This window comes from Homalodisca vitripennis, chromosome 1 (assembly GCF_021130785.1).
Source record: "Homalodisca vitripennis isolate AUS2020 chromosome 1, UT_GWSS_2.1, whole genome shotgun sequence".
Classification (NCBI taxonomy): domain Eukaryota; kingdom Metazoa; phylum Arthropoda; class Insecta; order Hemiptera; family Cicadellidae; genus Homalodisca; species Homalodisca vitripennis.
In genome coordinates, this window is record NC_060207.1 from 73732576 (window position 1) to 73757496 (window position 24921).

Sequence of the window (24921 nt, forward strand, 5' to 3'; positions counted from 1 at the left end):
GATTCTCTAGTCTATTTTCAAACCAAATAGACAACTGTAATACTGTATTTAACCCTTACACCAAGTGCAATTATGACAGTTTATCGTCACTAACAGTGTTTACAAGAAATTCCATAAAGCTGTGATGCTCTAGCATTTCGTCACTAGCGATATGCGAGAAATTCGGTGACGATTTATCGCTATCACCTATTTTAAGCTCCTTAGTTTTTATCTCTGTGTCTTTGGATGTGTCGGTATAACATTATGTATACCTAATAACTTTCCTTTCTGTGATGTTTAGAAAATACATGTATCCAATTCGGAAATACAAAGATAACAAATGAATAATAATAAATTGTTACTTTGGATATATATCTACATTTTTTCATACGGAAAGTAAAAAATTGATTTAGCAAGACTAATTTTTGGATTTGAGATTTAGCTTCTCCATATCAGTAATGCGGTGAAATCTTGATTTTTTTAAGCGTATTTAAGCACTTTTGTTGTATCAGAATCAAGTGAAAAGAGCCGCAGTATAGAGTATCAGAAACGATCCATCCCTAGTAAAATTTCCAGGGGCATTATAAAAATTCACACATACCCACGCATGTTTCCCGGAGTCAGAAATTCATGCATAATGCATACTTTTTCCGATTCTCATCATTGGTGGTAGGGCTGGTTGGAAAGTATCGTGGCTCCGAATATATCCCACTAATAACACCAATACATGAAGAATGCATCAGAAAGTAATCTGCTACGGAGGTTACTGAAGTGCGTTTAGTTTGTGATCTGCTGAATAAGTATGTAGACACCAGTACAGAACAGTACCTTCTACATTTGCACTCAGATAGCGAGCACAATTGATGTTATCAATTACTGGTTCTTAAATATTTTGTGTTAGCCTTCAAGATAATACAAGAATAGAATCACTCCATCACGAAAACACAACTACAAAGTAAATAAACGCATGAAAGGCTGTGGTTCATCAGACCATGTTCATTAGATTATAGTCAAGGACTACGAAACAACATGGCATAAAGCTCCTCTGCATATTGGACTATTTGGTTTGAACAGTTCGAATTGTTCAAACGATCATCACGTGTGCGGAGAAGTCGTTTTGGTAAATAGTTGACCAAAGAACTGACGGGATTTCCAGCCGTCGTCCAACCAATGCTGCTCTGACGAAGAAAACTGATGAGGGTGGTTGATTCAATCGGCTGGCCGTATGTAGACTGACAACATGTTGCGTTTACACTGACAAGTTGCAAGAAAATTTGCACAACTACTAAAGCATAATGTGAATAAGATAAGCAATTTTACTCACGAGAACTGTCGCAAGTACTTGCTACAGTTGTATCGCTGGAGCCAAGACGAAGACTGTTCATGTCTCTGATGTCTCGGCAATGTTTAAAATTGAAAATTTAATAGCCAACACTGTTCTCAAGTTGTCGCAAACAACTGTACGACACTAGTTGCGGCAACGCTCACGAGAGCTCTTGCACCTGTTTGATTAGACTAGTGATTTTTAGTCAGACACAAAACTTGAGCAATTTTTGGCCAGTGTAAACGCAGTTCAGTTGAGATTTGGATGTGACCGTGATATTAAAACATAACATCACTTTCGTTGTTTTAACCTATGTAATTTGATAACATGTGTGAGGAGATCGTTCATAGATCAACTGAGGCCTCGGCCGTGATATGAGCGGTAAGTTGTGAGCACTGGAACTCACAACTTACAACTAGCGGCGACTTAGTTTAATGTTTGTGTTATACATACAGGGAACATTCGACACTAACCACAACAGACGTGAGCGGCAGGGCAGTACCACAAGATGGCGCTTGTCCACCGCCAATTCTAGACATTAAATGTTTCTCCTGCTGTTCAACCCTCAGCTCATTCAGTCATTACTGTGCAACAGGACGCAAACGCCCCCTTTTCGACATTACTTGTTGTAGCTAGTTCACTACTTTCTTCTCCAAAAGATATCTTATCAGGCTTGGTAAAAATCCAACTGACATTCTGGTGTACTCAAAAAACCGGGCTGCACCTCTTATCAAACCGTCAAACATTATATTATTCAATGAACCGAACTCTTAAACCTGTTTAAAACACTGTACATTTTAGGCCTGTGCTATCTATCAAACACATTTCTTCTCAAAATACTATTTTCCCTCAAGAATAAGAGTTGGACAACTTTGTCTGGAGATCCCACTTCAGCGACTGAATAATACTGAAGTACAAAAAACCCTTTTTGTATCACGGTCACTACCGCTCTGCCGCTTTACCGCCTACAGCACACTGCTTGTATAGTGCTGAGGTCCGGTTGGCCGATTTTAATTTTCCAATGCATTGTTACGTTTTTTTTGGAGGAGAGCCTTGCTGCAGCACAGGAGTAGAACTAACCAAGATAAACTCCACTACACTTGTGGAGGTAACCTTAGATCAACCGCCGTCAGATGGAGCTCACAAATATACGTTAATCTTCATTCACAATTTCACGAACCACGTTGTGTAAAATACGATGTTTCGAGATTAATCAATTCTTGATTCAAGAAGCTGTCAAATTATGTCTTAATTATATAAGTTCTTGGAGATGAAAAACTTGTTTTTGAAATTTTCCCAATAGAAAATTATTATAAAGATAAATATATATATCTATCTATATATATAAAAATGAATGTTTGTATGTTTGTCCTTTATGGAATCGTGAACTATTGGACCGATCATGATGAAAATTTGTACGTATATGTATTTTTCCACGGAGAAGGTTTATAAGTTATGCCCATCCCTTTCCCGATTCAGGATTCCGCCCCACTGGTTACAGAAATACCCATAAGAAATGCATTGCAGCAAACATATGTTAACGTCTTTTCAAATTTTTAATCAGCTGTTCTTTGTAAACATATATTACACTTATAGTTTTAAAGCATAGAGTAAGCTTAAAGAGAAACGACATATTTTGTTTAAACTGTTTTTGCAATCACTGTTAAACATAGACTTTACTATCCAGATAATACAATTCAAATTTGACGTAAAAATTCACCTTTAACTGCAATATTTATTTAATATAAACCATGCTCATGCTTGATCAGAAGAGTAATGCAGATATCATAATTACTATCTTACGTTGGCTACAAATATAAAGAATGTTATAAAATCAACCTTAGTTGTTTTTTTTGACAGAAGTATGGTTCTCAAAACTCCGTGTGTACATATTCTCTCGATCGAGACAACAAAGCAAGCTCAATCGTGGCATCGGAGATATAACTAATTTAATCTAAAATTTATTATAGTAAAAAAAAAATTTACTAAGTAATATAAGGACTTCGGTTCTTAAGATTTGCGTGCGAAGCCGTGGGTAACAGCTAGATAGAGGCAGGAATATGGTACATACCTTCATAATACGCCCAAGAGGCTCACGATGGAACGACTATCAATTATCTCAGCAATGTTTAGAATGTGATAGAAAAAGAATAAGTGAATATAGTGTACTGTTTTCAACGGGAAATTGCGTGCGAAGCCGCGGGCAACTTTTGCAAAAAATTATTGAAATGCGCAGCAAAGCGCGCCGGGCCCGCTAGTCTTTATATATATATAAATGAATGTTTGTGTGTTTGTCCTTTATAGACTCAGAAACTATTAAACCGATTTTAATGAAATTTTTTGTGTGTTTTCTGTGGAATTCGAGAATGGTTTAGATTCACAATTTGGTCCAATTTAAATAGTTTATTTAATTAATTTTTTAATTATAAATTGTTGTTGATGTTGGAGTGTTTCATATTGGATCCGACAGACTGCGCTACGACATGTAATACAAAGCAAACTGATACTTAACAGCTGTTAATACTTTCAGCTGAAGTTCATCAAATAGGCAGAAACATGTGTTTACATTTAAAATTTACAAAATTTTTATTGTAAAGTGCTTGATCAGTAGTGTAATGCAGGTTGCATAGAAGACGTGATTGCCTAATTTTAAATTCAGATTGCACCAATGATCAATAAACTATATAATGCAATGAAAATACTATTAAACGCTATTATGAAAACAACCTCATTGTACAAATCCGTGAATGTTTGCATATAAGGTAATCAAATTTGGTTACAACGAAGGTAAATGAAAAGAGCCGAAAGAAGACACTTTATGATCGAAATTGGGTTTCTTTTATACATTTTCTTGAAGGCACACTCCTAAATAATACTAGAAATATCTTAGACAGAAAATTAATTTTAACAGACCGAATTTGATTCTTTATAACCTAATTAGTTTACCGAGATTCATCCATATACATTAATTGTTCTGAATAACTTATCAACACCTAGCAAAAACCACGAAAGATAGAGGCAGGAATATGGTACATACCTTCATAATGCGCCCAAGAGGCTCACGAAGGAACGACTATCAATTATCTCAGCAATGTTTAGAATGTGATAGAAAAAGAATAAGTGAATATAGTGTACTGTTTTCAAGGGGAAATTGCGTGTGAAGCCGCGGGCAACTGCTAGTTCCTTATATATTTAATCTGATTTATAATCCAATTTAAATTGTATCTACTAAAAATGTGTAATAATAAATGTTAATAAGATTAAAATTCTTGGAAGGGATGAAAGAAATGAATACCTTGTGACAAATGAACTGTCCAATGCTCCTATTCATACAACTACGACTCCAATGTTGGCTGCGATCTAATAGTCAGTTGTGATTGTCCAGCTTGTGCACTCTTGTGTAAACTGCTTTATGTATAATTTAATCGTGCCAGGATCGATTGTTGCAATGGCTAGTGCAATTATCGCTCGTGTTAACCGGGCCAGTGATCGTCTTAGACAATGACAAACTTATTCGTAAGTAAACTCACGGCTTATTAAGGGTTTTTCATGGTGAAATTCACGGCTTAATCACTATTTCATGGTTGAGTGGAGATCCTGAATGTAACATCAATAGCAAAATCAAATTATTCAATGTTGCATCAGAGGTACAAAACGGGAGTTCAGTTTCAAATTGACCAAAAGAAGATGCGCAAAATCACTAATAAAAATTATTCCACTCTGATAAAGTAAAATGTTATAACATATGTAGTTTTTCTGTAAAATAGTGAGCCAATTGTATATAAATAGTGTTTTGTATGCCTAGCATATTATTTATTGTTATTTTCTATAATGTGATTATGATTTAGCTTAATATCTTTTTTATATGAAACAGTCAATCATTTTTGTATTATACTTTATACAGTAGGCTGACGAAAATGTCAAATAGTAATGACTTGAGAGTTGACTGGCAATGCCAGTGGCTGCAGGCTGACTACTGTTTGCAAATACAGTAAGCTGTCTTAAGAACATACTCACATTGAAGTGTTAAGTAACTAGTACAATTTGATTTTTTCAATGGTCACTACAGTGTCACAAAATACAGTAGGCTACTCAGAATATACCCACATTATTAAGCAACTAGTATGATTGGATTTTTTTTTTTTTGTTAACCAAAGTGATTCATTTTCAAATTTTTATAAAGTACATTTTTTTATTACGTTCAACAATCACAGTAATTTAGACTACCTTGTAATGTCCTCTTGAAGTTGAGCTGGGTCAGGTGGATAAAATTTAACTTCAAAGTTAAATTTCCAGGGTTCATCTAATTAAAACATAAAAGCGAATTAATATAAATATCATAAGATAGAATTAACATACATAGATGATGTATAGTAACTTAATTTTAAAACATAGTTAAGAAATTTTTACTACACCATAATTTTAAATAAGGCCTTTTCAGATACAAACAAATAGAAACACAAAAATACACAAATCTAAAAAATATTTAGTTTTATAGTCCTAGAGATGTACAATCAAACTAACATAACACATGCATAGACTAGTATATGTTATTATCAAACATCAATAGTTATTGTAATTTATTTTTAAGAAACAATTACTTTTGACAAATTTGCCAATTCGTTTGTCAAGTTCAAGCCAATTTCGTGGGTCGTGTCGGTCCTCGTAAGTCAAGCCAAAGTAGTCACGTTCCAAAAGATTGATGTGATCACACACCTTCTCCAGCAAATCTTCCCCTTTGGACTTTCTCTGAAACATCACCTTATCAGATCAGTGCTCTATGACTGTTAGCTTTGCATTTTATATGTATACCTGTCACTAAAAACATGATCCTTCCTTGTTGTACTTTCATTTCTTTTTAGAGGTTATGTTTACTAAGATGCTCATTAGAAAGTGTTTAGTTTTGTCAAAATATCTGCTTGCTACAAGTTAAAATTTGGCTTAGTTAAAATAAAGTTAACTAAAATGAGCTTAAGAAAGCCATTTATCATAGGCTAAGGCATAAGAAAGGTATATATCACATAGACCTAACTTTGGGAAAACTATAACACAAAATATATTTTATTCCAATCATTAACTTCAAAACTGCTAAGTATATGTTATAATACTACTTTAAATATGATATAATATTTCACATATAACGTAGCTATGGTGATAAAGGTTGATCCAATGTGAATTTTGAGTTTAACTTCAGTTTACCTTCCTCTTATTGCATTGTATTAAAACTGACAGTCTTGACTTTTAGATTCTGGAATCATGTTTGTCTGAATTGAATCATCTTTTTTCCAATACTAATACTAAAATATGAGTTTCTAAACCTAACCTAAAAGTAATATTTACATTTTCAATACTTAGATTGTATTTAAACTATTACCTCAATTATTTTATGGCCTCATCTACCAATCCAACGTGCTTTGTTTGTAAGATACTCCTTAATTGTTATTTCAATTGTTATAGTTAGTTTCTTTTTTAATTTCCTCAGGTAAATAGTTTAGAAATCTTTTCCCCATATAATCAGTTTTCATTTCATAAAATGTCAAATTGTGTTTCAGTGATTTTGTTATGTGTATTATAGTCATGCCAAGCTGTTGGACATTGAGCAGAATTTCTTTTTACGAATTTTATTACTTCTGTTGCATATAAGCTATAAATTGTAGTGATTTTAAGCTCACATAATAAATGTTTTACTAAATCATGTCTGTGTCGATTTAATATAACTCTAATTGCTTTCTTTTGCTTTTTTTAATATTTTATCTAAATTTTGTTTTGATGTTGCACCATATATACTAATCCCATATGCTAGAAGTGAATGGATTAATGCACAATACATTTTTCTCAAAGCATTTAAGTCACATAGCTTTGAAATATGACACAATGCATAAATTCCAATTTAGATTTTGTTTAAAACATTCTAAACATGTTTATTCCAAGATAAGTTTTCATCTATAGTTAGACCTAGAAATTGTGTACAGTTTTCTTGTGCTATAATACCATTGCCTACTATAAATTAATGGTTCATAATTAATTATGGTCAATTAATGGTCAATGTCTATTTTGTTTTGTAGAAAATGTTATAGTTTGATTTACTTGAATTCAATAATAAATTATGATTATTTAAGAATTCTTCGATAAATGCCAAGTCGATATAAGCAGAAATCTCAGTGTTATCTGGAGATTTTCCCGTCACTATCATGTTAGTGTCACCTACATATAAACAAAATTTTGTAGTTTTAAATTTTCAAATTTCAACCCCTCTCTTAAGACACATCATTTTAACCCTTTGAGGACCACTGGATAATATTTCGCCCATCGGAGTTAATTCAAAGAAGACCACATGGGCGATCTATCGTCCATTGCGAATCAGTTGAAAAAGACCGCTGGGTGAAAGATCGCCCATTCGTAGTTTCCGTTATATACGATCTATTTATTTTCATTTCTCGAATGTTGTTGAATGTCTACATCCTATATAAAGAAGTTTGCAAAACCAAACAAATAAAAGCTATAGCCCACTATCAATTTATTGTAGATGTTGTTGAGTCTGAGAATGGATGCACTCGAAACAAACTAATGGTGAAAATGGTAGCAATGACAATGGAGCAATTAATGGAAAGGGACTTGTTAAACTTCCTAGTAAAAAAGAAAAAAACATGTTGGGTGTGTTCAACAGGAGGTTCTGGACTTGGATGTAATAGAAAAAGATCAAGACCTGTATGCTCCAAGTGCCATGAAGGTTAGACACTCTTGAAAATAAGTTTTAATTCAATATACAACCCGAGTTTATGTTTTGTACTTTTTGAACTAAATTTATTTGTGCTTGTGACATATATTTCTACATCTAGTGACTTTATCCCACATGAAAACATATGGTAAGTACATTTCAGCATCTTATTGACTAGCCTATACTGTAATAAGTTTTTATGTTAAAACTGCAGATTTTCAAAAATGTAAGAATTTGGTTTTTTTATAATTGGTTTATGTTTATTCCTATTTGAATAAAACTTGTGGTGCTTATTTTTATTTACGTGTTCTTTCAAAAAATATAGTTTCCCACAGTCAAAGTATTTTGAATTTTTTTTGCTACATTGTTGCAAACTTGAGAATTATAATTTTTTCTATTCTTTTCAACAAATACATCTAAAAATTAAAGATTTATCAGACAACTATCCCAATGATTATTCCACCATCAAATAGGGAATTTTAATAACAAAACTTGAAATAATATAGATCTAGGCTATACCTTATACAAAAAATGTAAAAAATTGTTTTGTAAAGGCCTGCAAAACGCTCATATTTAGGCTGGTCTTTTTCGCATATACTTAGAGGAAGATGGTGACATGAAAATTTGTTGAGGTCTAATTTATGGGACGGTCTTCAAAGGGTTAATGCTCTATTTAAGAGAAACACAATGAAATGAATAAAACACCTCTACAACGGTCATAGCAAAAGGTATGGGCAAATAACCCCTTACATTGTAATGCCTCCTAGAAAAAGACACCAAAACCAAACCATGCAAGAACCAAAGAAACAAAACTATGCACATCACAAACATTGGTACTATGAACAAGGATAAGGTGGGCACCTCAAAGTCAGTAAAGGATATCACGCATGTATTGTGTTGAAATGCGCAAGACAATGGCATTATCCCTGATGATTATTATTTTTTTGCGTTATTTGCCCATAACTTTTACTAGAAACGGCGTGGACATTTTTTCTTAGTATCATTGTGTTTCTATTGTTTTATATATATAAATAAATAATCTAAAATTAAAATACTTTAATAATTTTTTGTAATGTTTGTGACTGCTTAAACATTTTTTCTGGAAATGAGAGTATTATATTTTAAGAAATTTTTGTTAGATTGTTTTGGGTAACGATGAGAGAGGAGAGGTGTTTATAGTAAAAAAGTTCATTTTAAATTTTAAACATTCCTAATCTTGCTTGGATGGAAAGATGAAAGATCTGTAGGGACTTGATTTTTGTTCTTTTTCTAAATTATTGGATTGGTTACAACACAGTGATCACATATTTAAATTGTAGTCACTTCTTCTTCTTGGAATGGTAATAAAAATTAAAAATACGAAAAACAAATTATATTAACCTGACAAACATGTCAATATAATTATATTTTATACTTCCAGTCAAGATGAGTTCATTCAACTATAATGTATAATTATATAATAATTCATATAATGTTTTATTTATTTACTCATGCAGGCCTATTATGTTTTATTCTAAGAGTGGAACAAAGATATAGATATCAAATATTTCCTTATCATAAATAACATTCATAAAACGTAAATTTGATTAAACACATCTTTATGCAATGTCATATTGAGAATTTAAGAAAATGTTTTAGAAAGCTCAGTAACTAAGGCATTTCATCATTCCTAAGAGGGGTCGGTGAATCAACTACTTCAATTATTGAGTGAGAGAAGATAAAGACCTCTTAAATGTTGAAATAGTAAGAATTGTGTTTACTGCTACTTATCTACAATTTTGTCAATAACAAAGATCAAGTCTTAGACTGACCATAGCAACTCATTCACAAAACTCAACATGATATAAAAGTTTAAAATTAACTTAGTAAAATAAATTACTGGAGAAATAGCTTCATTGGTTCATTTTTAATAATACAACTGACTAAGAATGGATGACTACTGCAGAGGAAGATGATTCACAGCTCAGTGGCTGGTGCTTGACCTTCTGACTTCAATAACACCAAACATTCCTCACGGCATGAAGCTGGCTAGCTACTTGTCTCACTTGCCCCACCCTTCCTTCCACATCTATATTTACCCACTGCATTTTATTTGTTTATTGAATCATATCACCTCTTTTCACAAAAACCCTATAAATTTGAGTTTTTTATTCAGAAAATCAAAAATTTAAGTTAATATGAAAATAGGATACATTTGGTTTTGTTTTCCAAATGAAACATACAGTTGTCATTTATAAATTTTGTACTTGACAATATCATTTATTTTTACTTCAATGGTTGCAGTTAATAATTTATAAACTGCTAAACATTGTATAATTTTATGGTTCACAATAAAATGAATACTTAGTACTATTATTTTCAAAATTCACTTTAATTTTACTGAACAAAAATATACCAATATTAACAATGAGAAAAGTTTTTAATAGGCTGTCATAATAATCAAGCCCTTAGCCCACAATACAGAACAAAATAAGTGGGTTATGTGGTCCAACTGTGAGCAAAATACTATTTAGCAATACTAATAGATGTTGTAAACCAAGAAGGTTTACATTTTTCAGTGATTTTAAAAGGAATTTCATGGTCTCGTGTTTGATCAGTACTTCAAAACGGGATCTAAGTAAGTTAAATCTTATTTGGAACTACTTTTTTTCACTCCAACTTTGCTGTTCATAAAGATTCAGATCTCAAAAAATATTCCAGGGTTGCTGTAAAAGTAGCCATTATGCCAGGAAGGGAAAGGGGAAGTCCAGATAACACTGAGCAGATAACTTATCTGTGTGGGCTTAACCATGTTTAGAGATAACATGAAAACAATCTCAAAACTACACAGAATCATGGCTATAAACATGTATAATAGCAACCTAAACACTGATTCAAACAGTATCTGTACAACAAAGGCTTAGTTGATAAGACACTTTAACAACATTGGTGGCTGTTTTAATTTTAGAGATATTTAAACCATTTAATTATTAATTAGTTTTTAACTTTCTTGTTTTTCAATCAACAATGCCAATACTAAATACTAATTACACTATAATCCCAATACCATTTCATCCCTAGTAACATTCAGAAAACTGCAAAGGTACCTAAACCTGTTAGATCAATAAAATATATATTGATATGTGATACCTAAACTCTGTAGTATTCTACAGTTATTAAAAAGAGTTTCCTTAGTTTATGATTTTGATAAAATGAATCACTGATTATTTAAAAAATGCAAGAACGTATGTTTATAGATATATATATGATGTAACCATCTCAAAAGTAGACAGACACTTAAAAATTCTTAAATTTTTTTAACAAACCCAAAGATAGCAAAGTATACAATTATTTATGTGTTTACATAAAAATACTTCAATTTTTCTAAATGATTAATACATGTTGTATGTTTTTAAATAGTTAACATATATGTCACTATAAAGATTTATAGTACTGAGTGGCACATATCAAATCTGTCCACAATGTATTGTACAAATACATTTAAAGGTAAAAAAATACTGTTTATTGTATAGAAAATTAAGTGCAAATAAAGATAACGCACTTCAGAGGTATAACTGTATTTTAAATCCTAAAATCACACAAAAAGTCGTAAATTTAACAGATAATTATATATAAGTTTCATTCAAACTATAAAACAATTCTACAATTTACAGAAACAGAACTTTCTATTGGTGCAACTTAGAATACAATATCACAAATAATAACACCTGTGTAATTTTCCAAAGTTTAATTAATCTCTTAATCTTGTCAGCTCGAGGCAGGAATCTTGATTCAACAGATTGTTTTCCTTTTTATATTAGATTTCATAAAAAACAAAAGGAAGATCATTTATGTTCTATATATAAAAATAAAAGGTTGGAATCTCATCTTTTCATTGGTATAAAATTTTGATTAACTCTATTACAACATGAAATAATGAGTTAAAACAAGTATTATGTTGTCATTGATTATCAACAGATCAAATAAAAATATTCTTTATTTTCAAATACATCAAGTATTGAAATGGTGTCAGATAAGATTGTATATATTACACAAGCAATTGGATACAACCTCAGCCACATAGTTAGGACTGTCAGTTAACCAATAATCTTCCTAAGGAAATCAAAAGTTCATTTTAAGCAGCTTTTATAGTATATAGTAAACTCACATCAAGGTTGATGTCAACTAAAGACCCATCAAGTAGAGTGACCCGTGCCAGAACAGTCTTTCCTTTGGCAATGGGAGTTGCCTTTTTGGCTGGGGAGGTCTCATCTGTCTTCTCTTCAGGCATTATTGTTCCTAAAATAAAAGTTATATAATCAAAATAACAGTCTGTTACACAGGCTAAAGTAATAGTACAATAGCATTATATACACTATTCTCACTAGCTTTCTAAAGGTATCTAAATATGGGTTTCATTCAATTCAATAACTTAACTGATTTGCTGAAATTTGGGATAAAAACCTATCAAGACCTGATAAGAATGTATACATATATACAATCATAAAATTATTGTAATAATTAAATATTAAATATACAAGGAACAAAGCAATTAGACTCCTAAAAAGACTCATTGTATCTTAAAGAACTAAATCTTTATTTGAGTTATCCATCCTGCAGCATGATTGAAAGGAGCCAAAATAAAGTGAGATGGCTGAATTGCAACAGAGAAACATGACACGCATAACTGACTGTCCACCTCCATAAATCCGGTACATGGCCTATGGCCCACTCTAATTACTGCCCGACTCTCCACTTAACAAGTTAATGATGGCTCAAATATCTCACAGCCCAATGATAACACAGATTATAGAACCACTATCTATTTCTTAAGTGATGTTCCACTCAACGCAATTGTTAAAAAATAAGAACCACATTAGAATATTGTACATGTATTATAGACCCTTGTTGATTTTTAATGTGCATAAGACAACTTAGTTTTAATTTTATTATATCTGTGTTTTAGAGAGAGTGTACATTAACTTACCACACATTCATTATGATTTTTGACCAGTTTTTTGTTATGATTTTGTCATTTTTACCCATTTTGTAATATGTGTTGTGTTTTGCTTGTGCGTGTTTATGGTTATCAACCTGAGGAATAGATTGGATTGCAGATTTCAAAAGCAGTGTAATTGTTTTCTGTTTTAATTAAGAACGACAAATGTACAACAAATCTTTTTAATTTTGCAAATCCTCTTTCAACAAAACAAAATTCTATGTTATTGATGCTTTTATCTGACTTATTTCAAGAGAATATGTAAATATTAAGTGCTGCAACAATGATTTAACATTAAAGATGTATTACTTACTTGTTTAAAAAATTAAACAGTATAGACTTGAAGAATTAAGAAATGCTACTTCATTATCAAAATAAAACCAAATATTGCTGACCAAACATTTTATAGTAGTTTTATTTAGTTATATTTAGTTTACATTTTTATTTAGTATAGTTAAATAAATAGGTAGTAAGGTTAACTAACTGAAAACAATGATAAGGAGATAACACTGATGATAAGGAGATTAACCAAACAAGGTTATATCTAATGACAAATAAGTACTGTACTGTAGTCATTTAAAATTATGATTCTCCAACAAAAATAAAATAGATTAACATGTTGAGGATTAATATTTGTAGTAGTTCAATGTGTTGTTCTAATATTAGCCATTTTACATTAATGCCCCAAAATACAACATTGTTGAATCTTACAAATTAAATCTGCATCTGTTTGTTATTTCACTTTGTACTGTCGACATTTCTGAGTATTAAGAGCATTAAAAAAAATAATATAACACAGATAGAATGATATATTAATAAGCATCAAACTTTATATAGGTTAATTATTTTCAGTGAAAAAGTAACAATATAAAATTGTCTAACTAAATCATTTTATTATACATTGTTTGCTTACAAATTGTGAAAACAGTTTTTTGCATATTATTACATCTGTAGTCTACTTGTAACAGTTCTACATATTGCTACAATTTTTTCTTTATACTCCATACAATTAGTTACAAATAATAATCCCTAATTTGATGATTTCTCAAAATGTGCACATATATATTTTGTTGTATATTGTTTTTCATAGAAAACATAGGAGGCACCTGATTGAATTACAGTTGAACAATGATTTGGAAGAAATAATATTCATGATACGATAAAACAATCTTAAATAGCTACTACAACTATATATGCTATATTTTATGTAGGCTAGTTTAATTTCATGTAAAAGTTATAGTATTCTATATTATGTAAAATTACAGTTAAAAATTAAAAAAACTGAAAACACATTTTGTAAGAAAACATATATTTTCCTATCACTAAGGTAGGAGTACACCACACCACAAATCGCGTAACAGGCTTCACTGAGGTTGCATATAAAATTTCAAGTCTACAGCGTATTTCATTCTCAAGATGTTCTGTGGACAGATAGACATACACAATCATACAGAAAAGAAATCTTTACATCCCCCGGTAGATGAAAGACAAAACGTCTACTGAGTGATAGGCTTCACTGATGCTCAGCCAATTTCATGGTCGGTCTTGCACCATCATAGACCTCATTCTTGTCTATGTCATAATATAGTTCTATGCAATGTTTGAGCTACAAAAATGAAATATTTCTCAAGATATCTTTCCATATAATACATTCACATTTTTTTCATACGTTGGGTTTCATAGTAGTATATCAATAATTAAGTCTTAACACCAAGTCCCCAAAATATGATCCTGTAGGTATTGGTTATGCTAGGCAATGTTTTAATGTGTCACAAGTTAAAATCTCACACGATTGTATTCAGTTTTTTTACAAATTTACTTATTTGTAGTAATTTATTCGTTGCCATTATGGTTACCCATAAAATCATAGTAAATATGTTTGCTAATACTCAGCCAAATCCCTTGGAGTAAATATGTACCACCATCAAACTGAACTACAGAATACAGGTCACTATACGTCTTCATTCGTCTACCAATCACCTACGACTACATCAGTTTTTGGTAGAGACGAATGAAGACGTATTGTGACCTGTATTCTGTAGTTCAGTTTTAATGATTAGTATTGAGTATGGTTTTTTATTAAGTGCATGTTTTAGAGTTAGTAAAGTTGACACACAACATGGTGGTTGTGATTCCTGACTTAGGCGTGCCACAACACTTTAGTATGATTTGTTTATTTTAACCTAGTTTGTAACTGTGTATTAGGTTAGTTATTTACCTAAAGAAATCAGATTGCATATCTCAAAACGTAGTGTTACTGATTTTTTGTTTCACTGAACGATGGCAAATGTCCACAAAAATCCTGTTTCCTTTACAATAATAATAATAATAATAATTCTTTTATTACATTTTGGCAATAATACATTGCATTGCAAAAGTCAGGTTTAAGTATTTGTAAAAAATCCCTACTATACACATTCATACTTACAATACTCATTCAAACATACATCTCTTGTCCTTTCACGCCAACATTCATTCAACATGAGACTCGGGGCTCTACTAATTAATTTTTATGTAAATTTTTATTCTGTAAATTTTTATTCTGTAAATTTTTATTCTAATTCTCCCAGCAGCCACCCATGAACTCTTCGACAGAATAAAACGCATTCGACACCAGTATGCGCTTCAGAAGAGCTTTAAACTGGTTTAAATTATCCGATTGTATAAGACCCTCAGGGAGCCGATTGAGAAATTTGACTCCAGCCTGTGACGGCAAGCGTTCGAAAGCCACCGTCCTATGCTGTTCTGCACGGTAACTCTCCCTGCCTCTAGTTTCGTAAGAGTGAATGTCACTACCCCGAATAAGAACACATTTCGATCGACAATACAGGGCAACCTCCAATATATAGAGGCAGGGCAGAGTCAGCAATCCGAGCTCCCTGAAAGCATCCCTGCACGACTCTCTGATGTTTAATTGGAAAATTATTCTGACAGCTTTTTTTTGTAGTCTGAATACAATCCTTCCATCGTCAAAAATAAACTTTAAACTTGGTATTTTGGTTAAAAAACGACAACAAAATACTGTTTTAAGTATTAAATTATAAAGTAAAAATATAATGGTGTAACAAAAACAATTTTTTTATACCTTGTTTTACTCAACATTTAAAGAATTATCATAAAAAACATGCATTAACTTATTTGTTCAAAATAAAAAGTGTTACTTTAAAAAATACAACACTGTACTTTAACTGAACATTTAAATACAACCAGATATAGATATTAGATTTTACAGTTAGGAATCCAAGTGTTCGAAATTGTCCACCTCAAAATAGCGCTCCTATACAATATTTCTTTTTGTTTTTCACTACAGCTGTGTGGCAAACAATTGTCAGAGAAACTAATGAATATGCTAGAAAATTAATTGAAAAGAAAAGAAGATCTGGTGAAATGAAAACCTTTTCAAGGGTACAGGCATGGGTTGATGTAACAGTTTCGGAATTGAAAAAATATTTTGCTCTACTTATAAATATGGGATTAGTAAGTAAGAACAATTTATCAGACTACTGGTCTACTAGACCTAATCTTAGAACTCCATTCTTCCCTGAAACAATGCCCCTGAAAAGATTTCAGGCAATAAGTTCAGCTCTCCATCTGACATCAGAAACTAGTGTACGCCGAGGCCAGCCAGGGTATGGCCCCTAGGTTAAAATTAGGTTTATACTTGACCACTTTAATTTTGTCTCTAAGCATCACTTTGTAACTACACAAAATATTAGCATTGATGAGAGCTTAGTGGGTATGAAAAATAGATGTACATTCATACAGTACATGCCCAACAAAAAGCACAAACAATTCGGTATAAAAAAATTTGAAGCATGTGAGAGCCAAACAAGCTACGTCATCTACATAGAGCTCTACACTGGCAAGGATTACTTGGAGAACAGACCTGAACCATTTGTTCATAAAGTTGTACTAGAAATTCTAGAAAAAAGCCAATTGCTAAACAAAGGTTATCATATTTTTACTGATAACTTTTACACAAAATCTGATTTAGTTGAAACATTATTGGAAAGAAAAACTTTCATGACAGGTACAGTAAATGAAAATTCTAAAAACCTTGTAGCCCACAAACTAAACAAAGGGGAGAGTATTTACTACAGAAAAAATAAATTACTGGCTATTGGATTCAAACAAAAAGTAAAAGGCAAAAATGTTTACTTGCTTTCGACTGCATGTCATGCGGAGGATGTGAATGTGAGAAGCAGAAAAGGAATCTGTACAATAAAGCCACTAGTAATAAACCAATATAATCTGTATATTGGAGGTGTGGACACTAGTGACAAGTCTATATATCATGTTTCTTGCTCCAGGACAACATCAAAGTATTGGAAAAGACTGTTCACAAACATTCTCGACTTGTGCCTCCTGAATTCTTATGTAATTTATTCAAAAAACACTGACAAACCTATGGCCAGAAAGGAATACCTGTCTGATATTGTAAATTCTCTGGTTGAATGCCAACAAACAGTGCATCCCAATCCTGTACCACCTCCTGGACCAAGTGGAAACCTTGCACATCCGATTGCGCACTTACCTGGACGCAAAGAAAGATTATGTGCTGTATGTGGACCCACAAAAAAAAGAGGCAAAAGCCACTTTTGGTGTCCAGCCCGCAATTGTGGAGTTCACAGAGAGTGCTTTCCCTACTTGGAACATTATTGGAGACCTCTAAGGCCTGGAAGAAAGAGGAAGAAAGAAGATGGCTCATATACAGACTAAAATGTCATAAAACCCGGTGTACATAGTTGTTTTTATGTAATTAGTGTTTTTCTTTTTTTTTTTTTTTTTTCTTTTTTTTTCTTTTTTTTCCATTAAAACTGTGTTTTTCAAATTAAAATTAAATTTAGAACAAAATTGCTATCAAGAATAGTTTATTTTAGCTATTTTTTAATTCATAATTGAAGCCAAACATTAAAATTAAAATTTTCAAAACAAATTTTGGTTTTTCAACTTACCTACTTTTCAACTAAACCAAGGTAAGTAAATTATTTTAACATTGTTACATTGTGTGTTTTGTGCAGTTTAATTTGATATATAATAACCTGTCATATTTATATAATTTTTAGAACTAAAAAATATGTACGAGGGCTGTTTAAACTTCCGATGTGGTGTAAAAATAAAACTAGGGAGAGTAATTAAATAAATTTATTATCAAAAGTTAGGTACATTATTAGTTACTTTTCAACATAATCGCCATTTAAATTGAGGCATTTTTCATACCTGGGTACAAAAGCTTCTTAATACCTTCTTCATAGAAGTTTGCCGCCAGTGATTTGAGATGGGTTTTCACGGCGTCTCACAGCGCGTCGTCTGTTCGGAAGCTCTGCCCTCCTAGCATCTTCTTCAGTTCCGGGAAAAGGTGATAGTCACTCGGCGCTAAGTCAGGACTATACGCCGGATGGTCAAAAACATCCCATTTAAAACCGTCAAGAAGACGCTTTGTCAAAGCAGCACTGTGAGGACGGGCGTTGTCATGAATGAGCACTACTCCCGATGTGAGCATTCCTCTCCTTTTTTTCTGGATAGCTCTCCACAAACGTTGTAACCTACCGCAGTATCCTTCCGCATTGATTGTGGTACCTGGCTCTAAAAACTCAACAAGTAATACACCTTTTTGATCCCAAAACACGGTGGCCATAATCTTTTTGTTGTTAAAAGTTTTTTTGAATTTTTTGGGTTTGTTCGGAGAGTTTGAATGCATCCATTGTTGGGACTGCTGTTTCGTTTCTGGGGTGTCGTACAGAACCCATGTCTCATCTCCTGTCACGATTTTGATCAAAAAATCTTCGCCATCAGCTTCATAACGGTTCAGAAAAGATGTTGCTGACGCCATTCGCCGAGCTTTGTGGTCATCAGACAACATCTTCGGCACCCATCGCACACAAAGTTTTTTGTAGCCTAACTTGTCAGTTACGATAGAGTATAGGGCTGACCTTGAAATCTCAGGAAACTGATTGGATAGCTCCGTAATCGTAAACCTTCGATTGCTTCTTACACTTTGGTCAACTCGATCAACGAGCACTGCACTGCACTGTCACTCATAAAGCTTTCACCGTATACTCGTTCCATTCTACAGTGAATTTCTGCTGCAGATAACCCTTCAGCATGCAAGAAACGAATGACACTTCTCAACTCACACTTGGCGGGAGATTCTATCATGGTAGCCATGTTTATGTGTCGCTAGATAAATTGGAAATGGCGTCGGCCGTCCGAAAATGAGTGAGGTTGTAGTGGGAGAGGTGCGCAGTCGACTGCCGCGCATTGCTGGCCGATACCGCTCGCCCAGCCATCTAGCGGCACGATCAGAAGTTGAAAAAAAAAACAGCCCTCGTATATCAATTGATACAATACAAAATGTGAGAAAAAGTCCCGCCACTTGGAGAAAAAGTAGTTACCACTGGAAGGGTTAAAAATTTTTACAAACCTCAAGAATTGAAATGGAAATTTCAATAATTGTGCTAATATAATTTATTTAAATGTATCTTTAACTCAGTTATAGTAATTACAATGTATGAATAACATTTCTTTAATAGATGAGTATCCTTTGTCTCTTTTATAAATCACACGTTTTCGAATTTATACAAATTTCATTTTTTAACACAAAACTATATTGTAACATAACTCCTACAAAAACTTACTTTCTTAAAGAAAATAAAAAATAGGTAATAAGCATACTAAATAATGATAAATATAAGAATTAAAACAATCACCTTATAACAATCATGTAATATTGTAATAATCAAGTAACTAGTCACATCAAAGATTCAAACAGCATGTAACTTTATAACAATTATATGTACTGTGTCTTACACAACATCTGTTATAAAGACAAAATATTACAAAAAACTGTCTACATTAAAGACTAGCATCAACTGTAGGTGTAGTACTGTTTATTTTTATTGTTTACAAGTCAAGGACAAGCATGGGAAGTCGGGAATTAAAGTGAACTGTTAAATAACAAAAGAATGTCCTTGAAGTGGTTTCCATGACCACCATTATCTATGAGAAAAAGAAAAGTAACAATTGAAATTAATATGTGAAAATAGTGCTGTTTCAAGGCGATTTCAAGAGGTATCAGACCAGACAACAAAAACTCAGTTAAAATTTTTGAAATTAAATAAACTATTTCTGCATACTTTGTAGAGTATACAATTTTTCATCTTAAATTAATAAAAACAATGTCAAGGAAATTAATTAAAAAGGAAGAAAGAAAAGAATTAAAAATCTCAGTGATTTTGTAAAAGTGTAAATTACCTAAGCCTGAGTAAAATGGTATATTAACTCAGGGACTATCTAAAACAGGTTTGCTGGTGGTCATAATACTAAATTAATTCCAAGTTTAAAACTTACAGAAGGCGTTTCTGGAAGGTACAATGTTTTTTTGAGAAATATAAATAAGTACCAGAACATCTTTTTCAACCCTTTTTTAAAGGCAGTTAAACCCTTTGCGCTTGACTTCGGTTTAACTGTTGGATCTCATAATCCAAATGGATTACACATGTGGGCCGCTGTAAATGTGTCAAATCAGCGTCAGTAACATCCTTTCTCTCCAGCTCGTTCAGACCACACGCTGGAGTCTCATTGATACAACTCAAAAGGACTTAGTGGGTACACACAAACCAACTCAGCACCATGTGTTACTTGCTATATTTCACTAACATATATTGATTGCATTATACTTTTGAGAGATTAGTCAGCATTCTCAAACATAGTGTCCCTTTATGTCAATTAATTCTGCAACTGGCAATTACCTGATATCAGACTTTTAGTTTTCATCTAGGTGGCAGTGACCGATAAAAGGTTTTTTGTCTACTTTTTTGTTATTACGTCTTTCAAATATGCTGAAAACGTATCAGTGTTTATAGGCTTACTAATAGAAACAGAAATGTTTAATTTACTTAAATGACTTTCTGATCATTTTCATATTCCGTTACATATCTATACGTTTTGTAATCTCTGAACTATTTCTTAAGTTCTCGCGTACTGCACCAGCTGCATGTGCTCTAACGACTCGAGGGTTAATCTATGGCGTATAACCATGATTTATGTTGAAATATAATTATGAAAATTTTTAAACGTGACCAGGAATAATACCTAGTCTCTTATGAAGAATAAAGTTATCTTTATTTTGTTTTTAAGATTTTTCAAAAACCGTTTTTTGGGAGGACTCAAAGAAATTCAAAATATAAAAACATAGTCATGAGATATACAAAATTAAAGAGCATTTTAAATGGAACAGAATGTGACAAGTTTGAGCTCTTTAACTGTAATAGATTTTTAGCTACATAGTTTAGAAAATATTGAGACATGACCAAAAATGGTCATTTTGTGAGTTTTTTAAAGATTTCACTCAAAACCCTAAAGGCAGAAAAATGTAAAATGGATACTTTCTGATTAAACAGAGGCCACCTATTCAAATCACGCTGCAGCTCATGTGGTTAGGCGATTTAGGTTTACTAACCTAACTTAACCTAACCTTGCTGACAAAACCGTTAGTATTTATTATGTAACTGCCCACCCAAAGTTGCTAAATCCAGTTTATTATCGGTGACCTCCATTTAATCAGAAAGTACCGTAAAATGTTGTTAACTAGTCTTAGTAAGGTAAAACATCCATGCAAAAAAAACCATCAAAATCTGAGAGGTCGCCTTTTACTGCAAGAAAAGTCAGAACAAACACGATGTTGCAAAAAACGCCTATGAGTAATCTTTCTTAGAACATTCTAAATCTGGTATTATGAATATATTGAAACTCATTTACTATTTTAGTTGGAATCAAACAAATTATGACTTTTTAATTAATGAATGTAATTTTGACGGTGTCAGTGCCTGTAGAAATACCAATTCAGATTGGCTAAAACGATCGTAAGTACTACACTGCTGAAACATAGTTTAAATAAAGATTAGTTTTAATATAAAATGAAAAAAATGCATTTCTATTACATATAAAGGTGTATAACTTTGCTATAATACAATTCTAAAAGGTTAAACGTAATTCACTTCAACATTATTGCTCCAAATTAATTCAAAGTAAAATAATGTGTTTGGTATTTGACTAATGGCGGCAACGATGTGTTCTTTGTGTCACAAAGAGTCAGACACATTTATCTTTGAAAATTGTAAAAATTAAAATAAATGTTACATTGTTATGTTTGTAACATTTTATAAATATAGATAACATAGTTTTTGTTTATTTATTGTTAATACATTAATTTATAAGATTTAAAACCAGCACAACCATATTGTTAATTGAAATACCTATTGGGTAATTTAGTTCCAAATTTTGTTTTCAGTATTTTTAGATAGTCATGAACATCGAAGATTCTATATCCATAAATATTGAATATTCGATAATCATGATTCGATTGTGATGGTAGCCGCTTATTACACTGCAGCCTATATATTTTATAAACACCCAGATGATTGAAGCCTGTCAGGTAGCTTTTTGTAGATGTTATGGATATCAATAAAAGAGAAAGCTGGAATTTACCATACATGTTTTGACTGTGTGCACTTACGAACAAACATTAAGATCAAAATTATTTATTGTGAAGAACTAACTTCTTATTTTAATTCATATATAACAGTCTATATCCTTGGTACTAGCTAGAACCAAGTTTTAAACTTGTTGGTACGTTCTAAAGATCTAGTCTAATTACATTTCTAAAACCCGAACATTTTAAAAGGAATTTGGGTAGGGTACGATAAATGGACCCGGTTTTTATACTTATTTTGACAAACAGTATTACTCAGTTATAACTTTTGATATAACTAACCGATACAGATTTTTGAACAATACTTGTAATGAACTACATAAACAGTTTTTCATATAATAAACGTATTTTCTTTTATAGATAATAATAGACAGTCGAAAGTTTGTGGAGGCCATGAAACGAAGTTAAAAAAAAGCTTGTGGAGGACCGTGAAACAGTTTTAAAAAGCTCGTAGAGGACCATGAAACGAAGTTTAAAAAGTGGTATATCAGCCGACCTGTTTGCAGATCATCTCTGTGAGTATTTGTGCAAAAGAGAAGTACGGTTTTCCAGAGAAGATGCTTCAAAGTTAGGCTTCTCGAAAACAGTTAATCATTGCTACAGGGAGATAAATAATTATGCATGTTTTGTATTTTCTGTTATAAATGGTTTTTATGTTATTATTTTATTATTATTTATGGGGTTTTTCTATTTCCAGTTATAATTGTTTGTTTGATCATTAGAGCTCATTTATTGTTTATAAGATTATCACTATGTGTGCTGTAAGCCTAATTTAAAATATGATTAGAATTATGGCTATAGATATGTTGATATGATTTATAAACATGTATTCGATAAATGAATATCGAAATAAATATTTGATATGATGTATCGGCGATTGTACTAATCAATATAAAACACTGGGTCCGTTTATCGTATTCTACCCAGGAAATTTATGTAACTATAAACTGTGTCTACAGAATTTTAATACCTAATAAATTCTATCCAGGAAAATAATAAAATAAAGCAAAAACATAAATCCTATTTATAAAACTATATTTGATTGTTTATATTATACATATTAAGTTAGCCTAACATTAAGCAGTAAAGCCGACACAGCTCATCTAGCCAACTCCCAGCTACCCCTACTACTGGTTTATTTATTTATTATTATTTCAACGGCATCCGCCAATATACAATAATTTCACAACATTTTCATGCAACTTAAATATAACATCAACAAAATAAATAACAACTAATTAAATTACAGAAAGTAGTGATTATGCAGTGGAATAATAAATAAGTATTAAGATTTGTGAAATAATGTTACAATGGTTACTGGTAAATACATATGGACCTGGTTTTAATAAACAAACAAATAATAGCTTAGCACTTGAGCCTAGTTACTGAAATCTTAACCATATTGATAGTTTTAGATAGATAGCCATATCAACAGGACAGCTTGAATGAAACTAGCCTATAAAGCCTTTAGCTCTCTGTTGGGTCATGACCTAATTAAATACATCAAGGTCTTTTTAATTTTATTCAATATTCTGATATATTTAATTATAGTTTTTATTGGTTACCATCAGACTTAGTTTCTACTAGCCTGTGCTAAATTGTATTGCCCTAGTTACACTAAATCTTTAGCTAATGGAGAAGTTAAAAACTTTAAAAAACCGAACATTTTAGGAGAAAATTGATGTAACTATTAACTATATATTGAGTTACATTCACAATTTAAACTCCTAATGATTTCCATCAAAGAAAATAAAGCTAAAACTTAAATCCTATATGTAGGACTAGATCGTTTACCAAAAGTGGGCTGGGCACTCATACAGAAGAAAGCTGAGAATGGTACAAAATAGTTAAGCCTAGAAAATAGAAGTTAGTAGTCAATAATTACCGTCTATTGTGTCTTATCCAGGCATAAATATTACAACACACAAAGATTTTATAAAGTACTGACTTGCGTCGATCTCCAGAAAAAGAACAGAGCTGGGTGTCACCACTAGTCACTCAACAACAATGTCAACATCAACAAAACACTAAAACACAGCAATACTGGCAGTTCTGTTTTAGCGTTAATTCGCTTCACACCTGACGCGTTCTACCGCACAGAAACTAGATCTCAGAATCTATTTATTTTTCGTTCAGTATCTAAACTAATTAATATCATTTCAGTATTATATATAAAATTTAAAAAGCCTTAATTACAATTTAAAGCTTGAGACTATTTTCTATAGAATCTATAATAATTTTACAAACCTCTTCTAAGTGAATTTTGTATCATTCCGCTAACAACCGCTCTCTCAATCTCAAAATAGCAATGAGTCAGTCGATGAAAAATTATACTAATGAAAGTACATAAAAAAAGAAATGATGGTAAAAGTAGAACTTGTGTTGCAGTTAGTAGTGTGGTTAGAAAATAACGAGACAATTATTGCTTT

At 31.9% G+C, this 24921-nt stretch overlaps 1 protein-coding gene across 2 annotated transcripts in view; it reads right to left on the reverse strand.

Annotated features, from left to right (window-relative positions):
- Nucleotides 1–24682, reverse strand: part of LOC124364653 (protein 4.1 homolog) — a 42196-nt gene extending 17514 nt beyond the window's left edge. The window contains exons 1-4 of one of the 2 annotated variants that reach the window (XM_046820295.1): nt 24441–24682; nt 12169–12299; nt 5905–6052; nt 5531–5606 (exon numbers count right to left, since the gene is read on the reverse strand). In XM_046820295.1, coding sequence (XP_046676251.1) covers nt 5531–5606; nt 5905–6052; nt 12169–12291 — 347 coding nt within the window. In that variant the 5' untranslated portion in view covers nt 12292–12299; nt 24441–24682. Of the gene's footprint in view, nt 1–5530; nt 5607–5904; nt 6053–12168; nt 12300–24377 lie in introns of both variants that reach the window. The other variant, XM_046820285.1, reaches the window with a different exon arrangement.
- Between the last annotated feature and the right edge of the window lie 239 nt (nt 24683–24921).